The sequence below is a fragment of the Lytechinus variegatus genome, chromosome 1 (genome assembly GCF_018143015.1).
Source record: "Lytechinus variegatus isolate NC3 chromosome 1, Lvar_3.0, whole genome shotgun sequence".
Taxonomy (NCBI): domain Eukaryota; kingdom Metazoa; phylum Echinodermata; class Echinoidea; order Temnopleuroida; family Toxopneustidae; genus Lytechinus; species Lytechinus variegatus.
In genome coordinates this window covers 21,333,955-21,347,374 of record NC_054740.1, presented here as the reverse complement: position 1 = coordinate 21,347,374, position 13,420 = coordinate 21,333,955, and the positions used below count along the sequence as shown (strand labels likewise).

Genomic DNA, 13,420 nt, shown 5'->3' with positions numbered 1-13,420 from the left:
GAATTAGCTTCCATTAAAATGTTCTCTCTTTTTTGCTTTTACCAACTTGACATCAGGGTGAATTTCCCCTTGTCTGACTCTTTAAAAGAATGAAAAAATTATGATTTTATGAATATTGTTTTCAAATGGACGTTATGTCATATTGTGATATGCACTATACAAGAATTGCATTATTATTCTATCTTTTAAATTTTCTACATTTCTTTGAAGTGAAAGCAAGCTAAATTTGGGATGGATACCTGTGCTTTTTAATTATCTTTCATTCATCTCGTACTGCTACTTTTTCTTCTGATGGTGCGTAGAGGAAATTAATGAAAGAAGTTGTACATATGGTTAATAAAGCAAAATGATAAACGTTTTGTGTTATTAGATGTGTTGAATAATCACTGTGATTGTAAACCCTTCTCTGCTCAATTTTGAAGGATGGCTACATTGAAATCAATTTGACTGATAACCTAGTTTTCGAAAATTTCTCCTGATTAATACTTTTTCTATTCATGTAGAAAATTGTAGATAAACCTAATTTAGAAACAGTTGTGCTACAATAAATTACTCTGAAATGGGGTACAGTGTGCAATGTTTTAAATTTTGATAAACATTTCTGTAATCAGTAAAATAATATGAGTTTAGTTATTCAGTGACTTGTAAAGTGCTGAGTAACAGTCAATGTTCATTTTCATTCTCATCAGGACATGAAAGAAGGAAGCTCTTGTCAAAATTGTTTTCATTTTATCAATAAAGGAAACTTAGTATGTCCATTCTGAAAGTATTAATGCACTAATGCTCCCCAATTTAATGAGGGTTAAACCTTCGCTAAAATTAATACTTGCTTTAAACTTTATTATGTAAAGTTTTAAGCAAGTACGGTATTAATTTTAGTGAAGTTTAGAATCTGATTCACTGAAAAAAAATTGAAAACTATTGAATGGAAGAATAAAAAAGATTATGTGTTGTAACAAAATGTTAAAATTAAGGAAAGATAATGATAAGTAAAGCTAATGTACTTAATGACTTTGAAGGACATCTGACTTCACTTAAACTGTTATGATGTATTTATTTTTTCTTATTTAGAATGCAGTATGAATGATAATGTCCCTATGAACATATTTCAAGTTGCTTATGTAATTAAATCTCACTTTATCAAAGGAGTTTCAATTTTTGGCTTGAATTTTTTTTTTTTTTCATGGGCAGAATATGTCAGTGGAGTAAGGAATAGCACCAATCTCTTTTTTTTTCAAAGTCAAATTACCAAGCTATTTTTGGATGATTGGATAAGTTTTGGAGTGTGAACAAGGATTGAGTGTTCAACACGTCCTCCACCAAATCACCAGCATCCCTTTGCAAGATATTATTTCTGTCAAGGGTTTGAAGGGATTAGGAAAATTTAACTATAAGCTGATTGGTCAGTCATCAAGGCTTGAGGTGTGAAAGTAAAACCTTGGATTGATATCTTAGAATAAGTAGTAAATACCAAAGAAGTTCACTGGAAATGCCTTACTGCTCCACTCCTTGAAATCACACTTAATTGCACTCCTTAGTCAGAACTCTATTAACTCCAGGGCTCTGTAACACAAAGGTTAGAGATGAATTGCAAATATGAAAGAACACTTCTAATTGGTTCCTGGTGCATATTTTGAACCAAATGCGCATGTAACATTGATCTTAATTGGTCAGTTCATTTAGCGATTGATCGCTAATCTTTGTGTTACAGAGCCAAGTAATCCTTGTAAGCTTAATCTAACCAATATGATGATGGTAAATATTGCTTGCAATATTTATTTGAAATTCAGCCTTAATTCATTCTTAACTCTGTGAAGTAGCCGTCAGGTTCCTATAACACAATGTTAAAGGACAAGTCCACCCCAACAAAACCTTGATTTGAATAAAAAGAGAAAAATTCAACAAACATAACACTTAAAATTTCATCAAAATCAGATGTAAAATAAGAAAGTTATGGCATTTTAAAGTTTTGCTTTATTTCACAAAACAGTTATATGCACATCTCGATCGGTATGCAAATGAGGAACTGATGACATCACTCACTCACTATTTCTTTTGTATTTTATTATATGAAATATTTTGATTTTCTCATCATTGTCATGTGAAATGAAGTTTCATTCCTCCCTAAACACGTGGAATTCCATTATTTTAACATTTTGTGCTTCAGGCAAGGAGGTCCTAATCGTCAAATTCGTAAAAATTGAAATATGTGTAATTCAAACAATAAAAACCAAAAGAAATAGTGAGTGACATCATCGACTCTCTCATTTTGATGTAACTGGCTCGTTCATATAACTATTGTGTTAAAAATAAGCGAAACTTTAAAATGTCATAACTTTCTTATTTTACATCCGATTTTGATGACATTTTCAGCATTGTGCTTGTCTGATTTTTCTCCATTGATTCAAATCAATATTTTTCTGAGGTGGACTTGACCTTTAAATGACGGACAATCAGGCTGATGCGCATAATTGATTACATTTGTTATATAAAATCAATCGTACAAAGCAATTGTGTGATCATTCTCTAAGTGGTCTTGTATTGATCCGTGTAAAGTGGTCATTATGTTTTAATAACTATATTTCATCCCATTGCAAGAAGTCATTGTTAAAAATTGATGAGGATTTAATTGGGGATGTGTTTATGTGTGTGTATGTTGATGAGAGGAGAGAAATGTATGAAAGAGAGAGAGAGAGAGACAGGAGTAGTGAGAGATTGAGGGGGGGGGGGGTAGTAAGAGAAAGTGAAAAAAAGGAGAACAAATATAATAACCCCAATTGATTACCTCTTTACCGTGCTAACAGTTTATCATATTATTGCATTATTTCCCCCAACTTATGACTCAAATTATCTAGGGTTGAAACAGAAGTTATCAAATATGCCCCAAGATGTCCGATGAACCATGTAGCAAATAGCAGCTAGTCAAATACAATTATGACCTATTATTTTAACTTAGATCTGTTATTTTAAAAACACTACACAAAAATATGAGTTATTGTCTCCATAAATATGTCAACAGCATAAATAATTTCTGATTAAAGATAAATTCCAGTTTTGGTAACGATCTCAAAATGACTTTTTACAGAATCTAATATAATGACCACCCAAGTGTCTGTTGGTATGAATAAAAAAATATGTGCCAAAGGATTCTGGAAGAAATTGTGTAATTGCTGAGAAATAAGCAAAATAAGCGCGGATTCGGTCACTTCCGTCGGGTCTTTATTCCAGCAATAATAATACACTGTCCCACGTGTGCCTATCTGTGTTGGTGATCTTCAGTGTGAAAATTTTTCAGCGTAGATTTCAAGATTTCACAAAGTTCAGTTTATTTAACTGTACCAGATCTAGATCCTCGATGATATACTGACAATTAAGCCTGGTTTTACAGACTTTCTCATGAAATCAATGTTTACTGCAACTACTGGCATTTCTCTTTAAGTCCTATTGGAGTGAAAGGAGGGAAGCATGCATGATATCGAAGTTCCCACAACTGAATTATTAGCATTTTTTAATAATTTCAAGTAGGAAAGAAGAAAATATATAAATATAAAGCAAATAAGTATGATGGCAGCAGAGTTTTTATTCAAGTAATAATCATGATGTAACTAAAACATGACAAATTGTAGAAAAACGAAAGAAGGTTGAGGTTGACGATGGAATATAACGTGGGAATATTCTTGGGATTGTTTACAAACAAAGCGCGTGTAGCGCGCGCACCGACAATAAGGGTGAATGAACTTTTTCAGATAACTTTTGCTGACGTCACAATGTGCATGTACGTAATAAACGTAAAGTCGCACAACGCAGCTCAGAGCTCGATATCATCACTGTTGCAGGTTCAGCATGGCCGACTTTGATATGATCACGTATGAAGATGATGAAGAAAATGGCGTTTATCCCGATGATGCAGCATTAAATATGGTACCCGATCCAATTTTCATAAGAGGAACAGGGCACATAACTATGTGAGTCATTATTCTTGTCTTTGAAACGCATGTCAACGTCAGAATGTGTCTTTTATTTCGTTGTTATTTTTCATGTTCGTCCATGTCATTGTCTTCGTACGGTACACGGACCCTCTGTAGCTGTACAGTCGAGTCACTGCTGTGCAGTTTTCTCTCCGGCCTCGCAATGCGTCCAGCAAATTACATCTCGTCATGCTGGTACCGGTATTTTGTATGACTAGCTAGGTTTGTCAATTTGTATGTGTGCATGCACAATCGTGACAATTTATGGTGACCAAAAAAATGTTGACGGTGTTCTTTTTATTTTTGCTTGTAAATATATCTGTCTAACATTCAGCTCGGAGTCTTATGTTTTTGTTTTGTATTGTCTTTTTAAAAGTTAAATCACTAAAAATGGTAAGTTGAATGAATTAATAAAGGCGCTAATATTAATAATACACTTTCGCAAATGCCAACTATGAGCAAATTTTCTCATTAAGTAATATTTATAACTCACTAACTGTTCGAAAATATAGCAACTAGAAATGAATAACCGTCGTTAACTATGGATTTATTTAACTATTTCTGACATTTTCAGTATAACCAGTGTTTGTGTGTCTGGACGCATGACTTTTTACTATCAATTTTGACAATTTTACAAGCAATGTCTTTGATTGTTTCATTACAGAATGTTAGAAAATATTATAAAGAGCAAATATTGAATGATGGTGATAAGAACTATTCAACATATATTTTTTGGTTACATTCCTGGGTTAAAAGAAACAAGGCATCATTCTGTTAGGTGTCCGGGGGGGGGGGGGGGGGGCACTTCCATTGACAAGTGGATACCATGTGCGACCATGGGGTCTCGAAAAGCACCCTAAACACCCAGGGGGGGGGGCACTCAGTATATAATGCATAGTGGGTATGTGCCGCGGAGGTAACCCCCATTTTTTTTTACACCCAAATTTCCGTTCCAAAGCATAGCATTTTTGTCTTATTGAGAAAAAAAACAAAACCGCTCCAAGGCATAGCATTTTGTTCTTATCGAGTAAAAAGAAGAAAGAAATCCGCTCCAAAGCTTCGCATATTTTTCGTTATGCCGTTCCGGTCGCATTGATCTGCTGCAATTTCAGTTTTTAGTAAAAAGCGGCCGCCGAGCGCTGTCAGACCATCGTCTCTGCCCGAGTGCACCCGGCGGAGGCCGCGCTAGCTGCATCATGCACGCATGCCCGTTCCATAGGGGTGCATACGCACGTACTCACACGCTGGCGATCCGTTCTGAGGACCCCCGTTTTCACAAAATTGTAGTTCCGAAGCCCGTTCCGAGGACCCTTTTTACAATAAGCCTGCTCCAAGGCCCCCGTTTTTTGTCTCGCCCGCGGCACACCCCTACCACTTTTTGGTCAAGTGCCCCCCCCCCCCCCCCCCGGTCCTAAACACAGATTTTCCATATCCTAAAAATGCACCCTTAACAAGTATTGGAAACAAAACGACCAAAAAGCACCCTAAACACGTATTTTCCATATTCTGAAAATGCACCCCTTAACAAATATTGGCATGTGAAACCCTACCCTTAACAAGTATGGGAAACAAAATGATACTCTTGCCAGGCATTCCCTGAATTGACCCCCGAAACAAGGAAAGCAATATTTTTATTGTTATGTCACTACCTGCATCATTGGGTTTAGTACAGCCCACCTCCCACATCTGGGCGCAAATCGTACTCTAAACACGTTGTGTGACTTTTGGGGGCAAAAAGAACATCCTTTATGAAACATTTTAGTCTTAATTTTTACCCCCTCGCAAATTTGACCCTAAACAAAGCTTTTCCTAACGAAAATAGATTCCCTTTTCTCACTATTTTAGTGTTATTGACACCCTTATTATGTTACGTATGTAACGTGCCCTATCTTTAAAAAGACATAATTTTTACATGTTTTTTTGGACGCGCATGGTATCCACTCGTCAATGTAAGTACCCCCCCCCCCCCCCGTGGTTAGGTGTCCGGAACCCCAATTTCCCATCCTATCAGGCCAACATAGTTCAGCAGAACAAAAAAAAAGACTGAAGCTTTTGGTTTAGATAGCAAGTCTCAGTTCCAGTTTGTTTAAGGTCAATATGACCACAACTTTTCCTTTGTGATCGGGAACGGCTGTATTTTATTTATTTTTATATTTATTTTATTTATTTATTGTATTTATATATATTTATTTTCAAATTTTTATTTTTTATCTTATTAAATATTTCTGTCAGAATCTTTTTTTTTAACCATTCTTATTGCAAAACTATGTTGTATGATATTTTAAGCATTTTCCATCATTTTTTAGATGAATATAGTTAAAAGTAGATTTTTTTTCGCCTTGTTTTGACAATCTTGTACTATGTTTTTCTCTGTGAAATTAAATGCGGAAGTCTTACGGTAGGAAATTTGCTTTGTATGCACTATGCAGTAATATGCACGTAAGGAATCATGATAATGTCTGGTAATACAAAACGTGACTGTACAGCTAGTCCACCAGGTTGGTGTATCACCGTACTTGTAGTATTATGCAGGAGTATGTAAAGTGCTGTGGGAGATCTATTCTATGTGCATTCTCAGACATCGTTTTGCTTTGATACGCCATAATTTTTATATAAGCCTAGGCTGAAGTTAGCGACCAAAATCACACAAACATGCTGTGAACGAAAGATGAGATGCCACAGTCAGATCTTTGTTGCTAAATTCAGTCCATATCAACTCTTTGCCGATTGCCGAGGCCAGGGGAGTGTTTAATGAAAGGAGTTGTCATACGTTTTATCCATCAAGTCCCATTTTATGTCACAGTTGCCATAGTAAGAGTACTTTTTAGCAAATCAACATCAAAGAAAGATCATAGATGTCAGATTTGACAACTTGATTTGACAAAAATGTTTATGAAACACTCCCCAGGCAGGCCAAGCGAAGCGCTGTCTGACTACTCTGAATGAGAGTTTGATAATAACCTCTACTGTAGGTCAAGCCAAAATACAGCTGTTTTCAATCACAATATTAAAAAAAGCACTTTTGATTGGGATGTAATGAATAATTAAGAAAAATGTTACACATGCTATGTTTTTTCTTTACATTCATTAATTATCTAAATATCCATTCTTGACCTTTGTTTTTCTTATAGATTTGGGTTGAGCAATAAATTTGAGACAGAGTTTCCACAAGAGCTTGCAGCAAAGGTGAGAACTGACAGATAGCTCAACCAAAAGTCATAGAATCAGATTGGTTTAAATTTGTTCAGTGATATCAACATTTTTCTTCTTAATAGTTGTTAAAGTTAAATTTAATTATATATGTAGTAAGGGAACTTGAAATAGAATATTACATTAATGGTAATGTGATGAAACTTTTGGCTAGAAAAACGTACAAGTATCTTCATTCAAAACAATGCTCATAACATGAATTAATAAATGGGAATACAACACACGTACTTTATTTCGGTAATAGATAGGATAATGAAAGAAAGTACTTTCCAAATTTTTAGTATACCGTATTTAAGTTTGAATATCAATATTTGAAGCTATGTCATCTATTTTCTTTGAAATAATTTTCTTCACACTTCAATGGCAATATAATCATGTTAGTCACAAAGATATAATTTTCACGAATATCAATTATTTTGTGCTTTTAATCCTAGCTTTTACATTTTCATGAGTATGACTTCCTGTTTTATTTTTTTTTTGTTTCCTCTTTGCCCACACCATAGGTTGCTCCAGAAGAGTATAAGTGCACTATCACAAAAATGAACAGTATACTACATAAAACAATGCCTATGAACTTGAAATGGTTAATATGTGGATGTTTATGCTGTTGTTGTACATTAGGATGTTCCGTTTGGCCTGTTCTGTGGTTAACAAAAAGAGTAAGTCTAATGTTTATTTTGTTTATGTTTCAAACAAACTTCCTCTTTCACATCCCCTTTTTGAACTAATTATTGGGATTTTGCATTTCGCTGCTGGGTTTGTTAAGTCTGTGTATCTCAAAATTAAAAGAAATTAAGAAGCTTCGAGAGAGATGTTCAATGTATTTTAGAATTATGGCAAATTGGCAATGATAGTGACCACAAATTTTATGCAAGTATTATCCTTAATCGGAGAGAGAACTCTTTCTAGACAAAAGAAGGTTGCTTCTTATATGTCATGATTCCAAAATGAAGCTATCCTAAAGTTTCTAGAATTTGAGATACAAGATTTCACCACCCCTGTGATGATATGTTGTCTTCCTCATATGGCCAGAAAAAGAAATCTTAAAGGACAAGTCCACCCCAACAAAAAGTTGATTTGAATAAAAAGAGAAAAATCCGACAAGCATAACACTACAAATTTCATCAAAATCAGATGTAAAATAAGAAAGTTATGACATTTTAAAGTTTCGCTTAATTTCACAAAACAGTTATATGCACATCCTGGCTGGTATACAAATGAGGAGACTATGACGTCATCCACTTTTTTGTATTTTATTATATGAAATATTCTGATATTCTCCTCATTGTCAAGTGATACAACAATTAATTCATCCCTGAACATGTGGAATTAGCATTGTTCAATACAATATGGTTCAGTCAAGTTGGTCCTTATTGTCAAATCTATAAAAAATGAAATATTGTATTATTCAAACAATAAAGAACAAAAGAAAAAGTGAGTGATGGACATCATCGACTGACTCTGCAATTTGTGCATATCACTGTTTTATGAACAATAAGCGAAACTTTAAAATGTCATAACTTTCTTATTTTACATCCGATTTTGATAGCACTATGCCAGTTAGATTTTTCTCTATTTATTCAAGTTAGCATTTTCCTGGGGTGGACTTGACCTTAACTGGGATCGGGGGGGGGGGGGGGCACTCAGTATATAATGCATAGTGGGTATGTGCCAAAATTTCTGTTCCAAGGCATAGCATTTTTGTGTTATTGAGAAAAAAAAAAGCCGCTCCAAGGCATAGCATTTTGTTCTTAACGAGAAAAAAGAAGAAATCCGCTCCAAGGCTTCGCATATTTTTTGTTACGCCGTTCCGGTCGCATTGATCTGCTGCAATTTTGATGAAAAGCGGCCGCAGAGCGCTGTCCGACCATCGTCACTGCGCGAGCGCACCCGGCGGAGGCCGCGCTAGCTGCATCATGCACAGATGCCTGTTCCATAGGGATGCATACGCACGTACTCACGCTGGCGATCCGTTCCAAGGACCCCCCTTTTCACAAAATTGTAGTTCCGAGGACCCTCCTTTTTACAATAAGCCCGCTCCAAGGCCCCCGTTTTTTGTCTCCTGCGGCACACCCCTACCACTTTTTTTGGTCGAGTGCCCCCTCCCCCCCCCCCCCCGGACTAGGATTTAATATGAACTCTGCTCTTTCTCTTTTGCTGAAATTATTGGGAGCAAAAAATATAAAAAATGTGTTTAATTTGTGCTTTTCTTATATGAATTGTATAATTTCCCTGTACTTCAGTGGAGAAGAAAACTATTTTGGTTACTATTCCCAGACATTAATCAATGATTCAAGTGCCAAATGTGCTGATAAATTCATTATTTTCTATGAGAGATATGTGACTTAATTGGCTATCCATAGTTAAACAACAAGTTTATACCAGAGTTTGAATTACACCAGAGTTCAGAATAAAGGTGTATAGATGTTTTAATCTGTAATCACCTTTTTATGCTGAATGTTTTACTGATTAGCAATTATGTTTTTGGTTTTGTGCCAGTTCATTTTGTAGTTATAATATTCACATTTATTTTAAGATATGAATTAACCTGCGGATGACAACTTTTCTTATAAGCTCTGTCCAAAGTACATGTTATGCTTGCAGATTTTCTTTATTCTGGAACAATTCCAAGATAATTTGTCTGATACATCTACCAAGTTCTTCCATCAAGCTGTTATCATTGGTATATAGCTTTTGGATGAAAGCCACAATGCAGATTGAATAAAGTGAAATAAATTATTTAGTCTCGTCACAAATATTTAATGTTTTCAACCACTGCCATTCAAATGATGGATATTTTAGATTTTTCTTCTTTTTGAAATGATTTATGGCCATGGTTGCCAGTCATACTACATTTATTATTGTTATGATTGTTAAGCATTGAGAGAACTACACGAATCAGGCAACATTCTTTTAATTATGACTTACATAAATTAAATCCTATTCAGTGATTGGTTCAAATAGCATCATGTGACCAATTATATTTTTAGCTATTTGTCACAAAATAAAATAGGAAAAACGATATTTGAAGTATTTGTTTAAGAAACGGGGAGTTTGATTGAAACGTTAGAATGTTTCCAGATGTGATCATATGTAAACAACAAAATCCTGATGAAACCCTGAGAGTTATTAAGGATCATTCAGCCTTTGAAAAGTGTTTAAAGTAAGGTATATTCTTTTTTGACAGACGCGGCACATGATTGAGAAGTCACTAGATTGGGAAAACAGCAGATTGTACTATAAACTTGGTCTTCATTGGTCGTTATGTAAAGAGCAATGTGAATCAAGTAATATGAAAGAATATGTGAGTATACATTCTTCTGATGAGAAATGTTAGTTTTAACATTTCCCATCAGATATAGAGGCAGCTGTTCTCATTTATTTTCTTATCTTTCTGTGTTGTACAGGGTGCCAGTAACTTTTGAACAGTATTTTGTGATGGGATTAAATCATGAGATTTTGCCCTGTAAAGGGCATTAGTTTTTTGTTATATTAAAATCAACAAAGCAAGAAGTTTCTTAACCACATTTGTTAAATACTTGGTGTATTATCTCTTTTTGGACATAACTATGATTTTATCTTAATATGATCTTGTACAGAGTAGTACTGTACTAAACAGCTGCTCTCACACAATGTTGATCAACATTTTAACAACATTAAAAGAGAAAACTTAGAAAGTTTATAACTCTGATATTCTATAAATAATGGGTTTTTGTCAAACATGAATGAACATGATGTGGAAGAGGTTCATCGTGGTGAAGGATTGAGTAGAAGAAATAACCAGTTGTCTCACGTTGTATCAAACCTAGTAGGAAAGCGACATTTTGTCTGCAAGCTGCTAGACTTCGTCAGGCAGTGAGCAAAGACGCTGCTGCCCACGGGTTATAAATGAATATGTTCCTTTTATATTTCATTTTCTCATTTAATCCAAATTAATGCCAGGGTGAATTTTCTTCCTTAATTCCATTTTCTTTAAGTCTTTGTACATGAGATATTGTAGCTCCATTGGTTGTAATTGGAAAGTAAGACATGTAACAAATTATTTTAGTATACAAACAATTAACATTTTATGTGAACATTGCTTGGCTTCATTCATCTATTTTCTTTTATTTTATTTCTCCCTATCTTTCTTAGTTTCTCTGATCTCCCCACTCATGTTTTTCCTTTTTTTCTTTACCTTTTGATTTTCAGGTACTTAAGATAGAATTTGTTCCAAGGCTGAATATACTCAAACCAGACTGACACAATGGAGAGAATGAACCGATTTGAAAGTAATCTTTATTTAATTGCCCTTGAAAGTAGCTGACACTAAAGATATCACTATGAAATTATGTACAGTAAATAATATGTATATATGAAATACAGGTACATAGATCATATGAAATCCACATGTGTAAATATGTCAGTATTATTTGCCAAATATGTTTCATTTGGTTGTTTGTCTGTCCTTTTTTAGAAAAATAATTGTTGCTGCCATAAAGTAATTTGATTTCATGATTCTAGTACATTTATTTGTCTGATGCACAATAGTCCTAATGATACAGTATGCTTGCTATCTAATAACATGCATACTATTGAAATAGTTCATGATATAAACTTATCATGTGATTGATCCTTAATTTAGCAGTCATTATGTCTTTATTATTACCTGAAGAAGGTATGTTTTAATGTGTATATGTTTGCTCCTATTCAAAATTGAATTTGGATGAGAAGATTGATGATATCGGGGCCCTGGAACACAAAGCTTGGTGATTGATCATAGGAATGATTTTTACACTTGATTACATTGACTATTACATGTAATCAAGTATAACAGTCAATCGTACTGTCAGTTAATGTGTTTTGTGTAACAGACCCCTGAAAGATTGTGAGTGTGCATCACAAAGTGAACCATGCTCTACAAGTGTTTTATTGAAAGTGGATAGTATACATATATACCAGTGAATAGTAAATTCTATTTTCCTCTAAACCATATGATATCCTTTTATATCGAATACATCCCAACAACATGCAAGGTGTGTGAATGAAATACATTTGTATAAAATATTCATGGACGTAGATATATTTGTATTTCTATTGTGCAAAATATAATCATATATCATTGATACTATAATTGAAAGTCGTATTTTTACCAGCAAAAGTATATGTACATTACATCAAAATATAGATTGATGGAAATCCCTTTCAAATGTATTTTATCATTGACAGATATTGTACTATCCCCTTGCATATTTGCTTGAAATCGGTGTAGTTCTAAGTTTATTACTTGTTTGATAGATTTATTCTTTGGTGTATGAAGCGCTTTGTTACCGCTAAGAAAGGATGTAATATAAAATATCTCTGTGATTAATTGCATTGGTTTGGGAGAATGTTATACATTTTTTTTTTCAACTTCACCCAAAAATGCTTAAAATTGGTTGATAAATGTGATATTATTTCCGTCCCGAGCGTGTGTGATATATACTTTTCTCTCTGGAAAAAAAATCTAGAGACCAATCTACCTAAACTTCATATTTGGACCCTTACCCAAATAAAAAAAAATCTTTCTTCTACTTGTACACGAAAAATAGTATGCTCTGAAATATTTTTTCAGGTCAATAGTAAATTTACAATAGTTGATTTCAAATATCTGGCCTCCATTTCATTAACAAACAAATGGTGAGAAGTTTACAGCAAATTTATTGACAACCAATCAAATTTCACCTTTTCAGAAGCTTATAACAGTTTCATCCTATTGATGTCCTCAAATCACATGGATACAATATTTTATGTGAAAAGCCAGAGTTGGCATTTGACTCCTTTACATTGAAAAAACTCAGACCCAAATCAACTTTATTAAGTTTGCTTCTTTTCCTCTTCCATTAGACTTGCAAACTGTTGTAATTCTGCATTATATAACCTTGATTGTGATTGGCTGCTGAGCCTTGTTACCACGGTAATTAAATAATGGCAAAGTTCCAACAGTTACAAGTTTCTATGAAATGTCACCTGTTTCCTTTGTCACATGAGATGAGATGTCTATTGTTCTTTCTCTTCCACTTTGCTTCCTTACTTATATTGTGGTAAAGTCCAAGTTTACAGTTTCATTGTAAAATTTCACTCAAAGTAGTGTATCCCCTCATATCTCTACCTCTATGAGATAAACATAAAGACTAACTGAAAAACAGTATACATGTACATGCAGAAATAATACATGAACACTCTTAAAGATAAATTCCAGTAGTTGCAGTTAACACTGATTT

General features: G+C 34.1%; 1 protein-coding gene across 1 annotated transcript; it reads left to right on the top strand.

Annotated features, from left to right (window-relative positions):
• The first annotated feature begins 3,792 nt into the window (after nt 1-3,792).
• Nucleotides 3,793-13,417, top strand: LOC121409035 (cysteine-rich hydrophobic domain-containing protein 2-like). Its single transcript, XM_041600823.1, has 5 exons — nt 3,793-3,965; nt 7,100-7,154; nt 7,682-7,837; nt 10,366-10,482; nt 11,370-13,417. The coding sequence occupies exons 1-5, from the start codon at nt 3,844-3,846 to the stop codon at nt 11,418-11,420; spliced, it is 501 nt and encodes a 166-aa protein (XP_041456757.1). The 5' UTR covers nt 3,793-3,843; the 3' UTR covers nt 11,421-13,417.
• Nucleotides 13,418-13,420: the final 3 nt, after the last annotated feature.

Excerpts from the sequence above, each read along its gene's own strand:
- LOC121409035 (XM_041600823.1), top strand. The coding sequence starts at position 3,844 with ATGGCCGACTTTGATATGATCACGTATGAAGATGATGAAGAAAATGGC. Across the intron at positions 7,155-7,681 it reads CACAAGAGCTTGCAGCAAAG|GTTGCTCCAGAAGAGTATAA; the intron begins GTGAGAACTGAC and ends CCCACACCATAG. Across the intron at positions 10,483-11,369 it reads CAAGTAATATGAAAGAATAT|GTACTTAAGATAGAATTTGT; the intron begins GTGAGTATACAT and ends TTTGATTTTCAG.